Genomic DNA, 7,190 nt, shown 5'->3' on the forward strand with positions numbered 1-7,190 from the left:
AAAAAAAAACACAAAAAACCCAGCATTAACCCACCAGGTGAGAGCCCTGAATCTGAACACCGAGTTGTAAGGACACTGTATGTCCTTAAGCAAGTCGCTGCCCCTCTCTGGACCTGTCTCCTCGTGGGTTCTCTCCCGCACTGACAGCCTGATTTGTGGGGCTCAACGTGGGCACTATCGATACTTCTTCAGTGTGTGTGGCCAGGGGAGGGGCTGTGTTGTGCATTATAGGATGGTTTAGCAACATCCCTGTCCTCTCCTTACTGGATGTCAGTACCCCTGCCCCATTTATGACAACCAGAAATGTCTCCAGATACTGCTAAATGTCCCTTAGGGGGCAAATCACTCCACATTAGGAACTGCTGCTCTAGATGACGGTCAGACCTAGAGGTTTCAGAAGGTAACAGGCAGTCACTTCCCACTATAAAAGTACTGTAACCACATTACAAAAAATAAAGAAGAGAGAAAGGAGTGGCGGGATCCCACGTACAATCTCAGCGCCCTATGACAGCAACCCTCCTGGGTGGATGGGGTGGGGCTTGGTGGCTCCCCAGAGCCCTGCTGGCTGCCATGGGCTGGTCTATGGCTCACCGTGACCGGGGCCCACTCGCCACTCTGGTCGGAGGAAGAGACAGGTGGGTGAGCAGCGTTTGAAAGTTGCCTGTGTGAAACCAAGGCCAGGTGAGCCCTAGACTCACCTGAGAGGGGTCACACAGCCCTGGGGGGTCGGATAAATGGCTGACAGGCTTCTTCCCTTTGAGAGCCCCCCCAACACATGTGGGGACCCGTGAGCCTGGTTTCTGACTTTGGGATTAGAACATATGGGTGATAGAGTGGGATTGAGCTGCATCTGTGCCCTTGTTCGTGAAAACATGACAGCTATTGCCTGTACCACATCTTCACGCACAGGCTGTGCCCGACACTGTCCCTTACACACACTGGACACTTAGCATTCAGCAAGCACTTTTATACACGTTGATCATGGGATCTCACGATCCCAGAGCAAATTCTGGAGTCCGAAATTCGATCTCCTCTACCCCTTCCTTGGACAGCTTGCTCAGCCTTGCACCTCAGTTTGCTCATCTGTAAAATGGGGTAGTGATGCTGGTTAACCACCTCCCAGGACTCTTGTGGGAAGCAACGGCAGCGGTGTGTGGAAAGTGCTGAGAACAGAGCCAGGACACGGTGCTGGGTATACCCGCACTGCTTCCCCCACCCTGTGTCACCGATGCTCCCACCAAAGGGCACAGAGAAGTTTAGCCACAAGCCAGAGGACACAGACCCACATCCACGCACGTCTAACGACAAGACACTTGCCCCCTGGCCTCAGGCTGCGTGTGTACCACCACCTCTCGGCAGCAAAGGCCGGCAGAAGGACAGGGGCGGTTTTGTTCCACCCAGCTGCCAGAGCGCCTATATTTTGTGAAAATCAAGTCAACTCCAACCCCACAAACATTCTCAGGGTACCTTCCGTGCGCAAAGCACACCATCCAGTCTGGGGGAGGGATAAATCACATCGCACCACGTGGCGCTAGGCAGACCACGTGTGCGGACAGGCAAGCTTCAAGTACAGAGGCCACAGCAAGAACTAGAGGCCCCCACGCGGGGAGGTGGGGATGGCGGGCAGGGTGGGGAAGGGCATCACGGAGGACTCCTCTGGCCGGGGCCTGCCAGCGTGGTAGCAGATCGAAGGGCAGGGATGGGGGACGGGGGGAGAGTCGGGGTGCGGCTGGATGGTGGCTGAGCGAGGAGGGAAGGCGGGAAGGGCAGGTCGGGAGGGTTTGGAGGTCCGAGAGTGTTGTGCTGGGGGACCTTGGGCAATGGAGAGTCATGGGAGGTATTTGAACAGTGGAATGGGGAGGCTGTGATCTGAGCCAGGCCTGGGGAAATTTCTCTGGCATCAGGTGGGAGAGATTGAGAACAGGCATACCTGCTGTTCAGGCAGAAAACGAGAGCTGGAATCTAAGACTATGGTTCTCAAGGGAAGTCAGAAAGGGGGCTCGGACCTATCATCTGGGGTCTGCCCTTCTTTCTCCGTGGGCACAGTTAGTGACCAGCAGCCGTGGGCCCGCCACTGTGCTTCGGGCTACAGGCCACGTCACGGCATCCAACCTACACGAGGCCAGGGAGGAGGCATTAGCACCCCCTGTCACTGATGAGCAAACAGGTTCAGAAAGGTTCGAGAACTTGCCAAAGGTCACACAAACCAGTGAGTGACGGAGCAGGAGCAGGAAATGTAAACCCCAGATGTGGTTCAAAGGTCTGCCTGGTCTATAGATTCTTGGTTCCCTCTCTGAATGGTTTCTCAGTGCCTGCTCTGGGCAGGGCTCCGAGCTACACGCGGGAAGCCTGGGGCCTGGCACAATCTCCAGCTGAGGTCCAAAGCTTCTGCACCAAACCTGGACGGGGACCTAGGCGGCGCGATGCCCAGGCCAGCGGATGCGAGCAGCATTTCCCTGCTGCCTCCTCTCCCCCTGCTCTGGGCTCTCCTGCCCTTTCTGCCGCTCTGCCAGCGAGGGGGTGGGAGGCCGGGGAAAGGAAGGACGGAGACACACAGTCCACCTGACTGCTCAGTGGGGATCTGAATGTGGGGGGCTCCCGCCGTGTCCCTGGGTCTCCTGCTGACCCCTGAACAGCCAACCCACCTCTTCCTTATGTGCCTTCCCCTACTTGGTGACTCCCCTTTGGCCGCCTCCATCCTAACATTTTTTCCGGCCCAGTCCTCTGTTTGCTGATACCCCCCAGGGGGCTCTGACTCGCCCCCTACTGACATCTCTTTCCTCACTACCATCTAGCCTCCCCAGCACCCCCCATTCCAGTCTTCTCGAAACTTGGGCTTGATCCTGCCATGCTCTTGCTCAAGAATCTTCCATGGCTCTCTGGGGCCCACTGGGTTGCGGACACAGGCTCTGCCCACCCCTTGCAAATACCACCAGCCTCATGGAGTCTTTCCAGAGCCACACGGATGTACTGCAGCCCCAGCTCAGGGCTCCCCAGCCTCCTCTTACTACCTATAGGACAGTGCTGTCCAGTACACAGTAACATGAGCCACACATGTAATTTTTAAATCATCTAATCACCGTGTTTGAAAAGGTAAAAATAGGGGAAGTTAGTTTTAATATGCTTTATTGAACCTAATATTCCAAAATACTATCATTTTACCATGTAATTGATATAAAAAAACTATTGAGGTATTTTATGAATTTTTTAATACAAGTCTTTGCAATCCCGTGTGCGTTTTAACTTACAGCACATCACGGTTCGGACCAGCCACTTCTGGGGTGCTCACAGCTGCATGTGGCTCGGCGGGCCCCTATTGGATGCACAGTCCTAGAGGTCTGAGGCTGAGCTCCGAGTCCTGACCACCTTTGGTTATGGGAACCTCCGCGAGTAACTTAGTGTTATTGGTTGAATTGTGTGTGCCCTCCCCCAATTTATATGTTGAAATCCTAACCCCCAGCACCTCAAAACGTGACTTATTGGGAAATAAGGTCATTGCAGATGCAATTAGTAGAGGCCATCAGGGCCCTAAAACAACAGGACTGCCGTCCTTACAAACAGGCAACGGGGGCACAAAACACGCACACGACGAGAATACCATGCGAACAAGAAGGCAGAGATTGGGGTGACGCTTCTACGAGCCAAGACACACTCAGGACTGCCACGACCCCCAGACGCTGGGAGAGAGCCGCGCACGGACTCTCCCGCACAGCTGCGGAAGGAAGCAAGCCTGCCAACACCCTGAGCTCGGACTTCCAGCCTCCACGACCGCGGGACAATACACTTCTGTTGTTGGAGCCCCCGGTCTGTGGTACTTCAGTACAGTGGCCCAGCAAACAACACACTTAGTTCAAGCAGGCCTCCGTTTGCACATCTGTGATATGGGGCTAACAGACGATCGTGAACAGCTAACCTTTCTGGAGCCCTCATATAGGCACTCTCTCTAGACACTTGCGCAATCCTCACGATAATCCTGTGAAATTGCTACTGTTCTTACACCCAGTTTCTGTTCCAGAGGCCGCCTGAGCAACTTGTCCGAGGTAACTCAGCTGAGTCACCAGCCAGGTTTCAAGACTGGCCCTCTTAACTCTGGATTTACAGCTCCTGAGAACCCTCCTGGCGGCTGTCCCAGCAGGTGGGAGTGAGCCCTGGGGCACCTGTGCTCAGGAAACAGGAGGTATTGTTGTTTATATTTTGCGTGTATCTCCAGCGGCTGGAGCCCGGCACGCATGCGGTGTGTGCCGCTGAGACAAACCACGGTCCTCTGTGCTCCTCTGGGACTCCCCCCAAGCCCCAGCAGCCCAGACACTGATGAATTTACTTGTGTTTCTCAACTTTCCCAGAAGTGACTAACGCTGGTGCAAGAAGAGGTTGAGTTTGCTTTCCATCTAGTGATTCAGAGAAACAGAAACAGAAACTGGGGCCTGAACAAGTTATCACAATTAGGTGAGCCAGGAGGGTAGGAAATCTTGGGGCCACATACTGACCTTGAGCAGATGGAAGACCTACCGTGGGTCTGGGTGTAAGCTCTCCCCTCAGCCCAGGGGCTCCGGCCTGTTCTCCAAGACCAGGAGTCCCCCACCAAGGGACCAGCCAGTGAGAGCCCGTTTCCTCATTTCCTCCCGGGGCTGACCAGGGGCAGCCAAGGTAGAGAAAAGAATCCCACCATGGGGACCATCAGGTGGGACCCAGTTTCCCCATCACAAGGCCACCAAGGTGGACCGGATGCCCTGAAGCCTGCTCCCAGAAGTGAGTCTAGGCTGAGGGCAGGAGGCCTTTGCACAGATGCCCTCGTGCTCCCTCGCACAGAGGTGGGGGGAATCTGCCACATCTGGGGTCACAGGTCACAGATCTGGAGCCTGCGGAAGGTGCCAGGGAAGTGTGCACGTGTATGTGTGTGCAGGGGTCCGCGGCCTCCCCGCCGCCCCAGCCTGGCCGGTGGACGGCCCTCCACTCACCTTCCGCCTGGCCACGGCGAATGGCCTGGCCGCCTCCATGTGCCAAGGCGTGATCCCGCTGACCGGGGTCCTGTAATCAGTGATCTCCCCCTCGGGCCGGATGAACTCGTCGTAGAGCACAGTGCCGTGGACGTCCACGAGGCTGCAGCGAGCCAAGCCGCTCTCCCGGCCGGGCCCCAGCCCCACCATCTCGCAGTCCATGGCCACCACCTCCACGTTGCTTGCCATGCTTCACTGGGACCCTCAGACGTGCTGGAGAGGGCAGGCAGGCAGGGCATCGCTCAAGGGCCAGCCACGGGCCACCACCCCGCCAGCCTGTGCCCTCTGTCCTGTTTGTCATGAACACCACCCGGCAACAGGCAAAGCCGGCCTCTTCCCACCCCGCCCGGCTTCCCGAGCCTAGCGGTCTCAGGGCCTCAGGACCAGCAGGGCCCCCTGCTTCCATGCCCCCCAACCCCCACCGCCCCAGCTCGCACTCACCTGCCTGCCTCTGCTGCCTTCGGCTCACGTCTGCCTCTCTGGTGCCACTTCTCTGCTACTGCAGTCACTCTGAGCTGTGACTCATCTCTGACTTCACGCCGGGAATCCCGACCCTGTTTCAGTTTCTGGTTTGTTATCAGGTGAAGTCAGGGGCGCGGGAGGCCAGGCACATGGGCTGGGCTGCTGGCAGCCTCCCCGTCCTCGCCACTCGCCTTTACCCCTGTCCCCCGCCCCGCCGAGTGCTTGCGCTTGGAGCCCTCCCCTTCTCTGATAAAGCGGCTGATGAGAATCGAGTGGACTGCCACACCTTCCTTCCCTTTCTCACCCTCCGCCTGCCCCAAGAATAAACATCCCCAGGATTGGAGACCACAGAATGTCCCACAACTTCCGGGGCCACTACCAACCTGACACTCAGTGACGTCTCTTATGGGGGCAGCAGGAGCCGGCTCTTGGGACATTGAGGCTATTAATAGGGAGGGCATGAGAAGGTTGGGTGTGAGTGGGGCTACCTGCCCCCCACTCAGGGAAGTCGAGGAGGTCGGGAGGGAGCCCCTAGAGTCTCCATGCTTTGGGGTGTCTCAGAATCCACCATCTGTCTGCCGTCAAATGGCTCCGCCTCCAGCCGGGCTGACGCTGTTTGAGGAGTAGGAAAAGAAAGCCTGGAAGGAGCCCCCACCAGTCTAGCCACACTTCCTAGGGACTCCACCCGCTCCCAGGCTACTCTGACCTCTTACAATGGTGCCTGACACATGGAGAGCACTCGGTATTTATTGAATAGATGAATGAGTTACAGCTGCGACAAAAACAGAGCGAGCTTTCAGGGAGAAGCTGTCAGCACGGACGGCAGCGAGGCTCTTGCCTCCTGCTCCAGACCCACAAGGGCTAAGCTTCGAGTCGTGGGATCTGATTGCCCCCAGATGTCACCAAGATTTGTGACTTGGAAAGGAATTTCCCCAGGTCCCTGGTGCTCTCACCAAGTGATGTCTCACTGTAACAGACCTCAAACATAACATCAAGTCCTGAAATATGTCTAAAGGATAAGGCATTGTTTGTTGATTGTTGTTCAATTGGTTTGATTTTGAGATATGAGATTATTTGGGGTTCCCAACCTGAATGAGCAACTTTTGCTTGAATTCAGACTGTTTGGGGACTTTTTGTGGCTCAAATGCATAAAGGATTATGACTCTGATTTAGGGAGATGAAGCAAAATGTGTTTATGTGAATATCCATTGAAAAAGTAACCCCTGAAAGACCCAATGGAGGCGTTTCTGCTTCTACAACCCCCATAGGGACCCCACGGATCTCACCCCTTCACCTTGCTGGCCTCCTCGGGTCTCAGACAGAACATATGCCCACCCCTCCTGCTCTGTGCCCCGGAGTCCTGCTCTGTAGTCACCAGCCCCGCATTTCCCCTTTGCCCTGTCCCCACCTGTGCATCAGCTCCCGGGCCTTCCTGCCTCCACCTTATGCCCTGCTCCACACTGTCCTTCAAATCTGAAAATATTTCGTTTCCCCACATCTATCTCTTGCACTGTTTGGAACAGCAGTTGGCTACAGAACCTAGTCATTTCCTGTTGTGCAAAAATAAAAAGCAAACCTCAACTCCCATGCAGTTTCCAAGACCCCGTCACCTGCTCCAGTGGCCTTTTCAATATCATCTTGCATCACTGTACACACCTAAATCCGAGGCCTTTGTGATTCACACGGTGCCTCCTACAGACACGCCGCCACCCCCACCCCACCCCACCCCCC

At 55.9% G+C, this 7,190-nt stretch overlaps 1 protein-coding gene across 2 annotated transcripts in view; it reads right to left on the reverse strand.

Annotated features, from left to right (window-relative positions):
* Positions 1–5,737, reverse strand: part of ISG20 (interferon stimulated exonuclease gene 20) — a 30,838-nt gene extending 25,101 nt beyond the window's left edge. The window contains exons 1-2 of one of the 2 annotated variants that reach the window (XM_011225403.3): positions 5,439–5,737; positions 4,959–5,210 (exon numbers count right to left, since the gene is read on the reverse strand). In XM_011225403.3, the coding sequence (XP_011223705.1) occupies positions 4,959–5,186 (228 nt within the window). In that variant the 5' untranslated portion in view covers positions 5,187–5,210; positions 5,439–5,737. The remainder of the gene's footprint in view (positions 1–4,958; positions 5,211–5,438) is intronic. The other variant, XM_011225402.3, reaches the window with a different exon arrangement.
* Between the last annotated feature and the right edge of the window lie 1,453 nt (positions 5,738–7,190).

Source organism: Ailuropoda melanoleuca, chromosome 9 (genome assembly GCF_002007445.2).
Source record: "Ailuropoda melanoleuca isolate Jingjing chromosome 9, ASM200744v2, whole genome shotgun sequence".
NCBI lineage: Eukaryota > Metazoa > Chordata > Mammalia > Carnivora > Ursidae > Ailuropoda > Ailuropoda melanoleuca.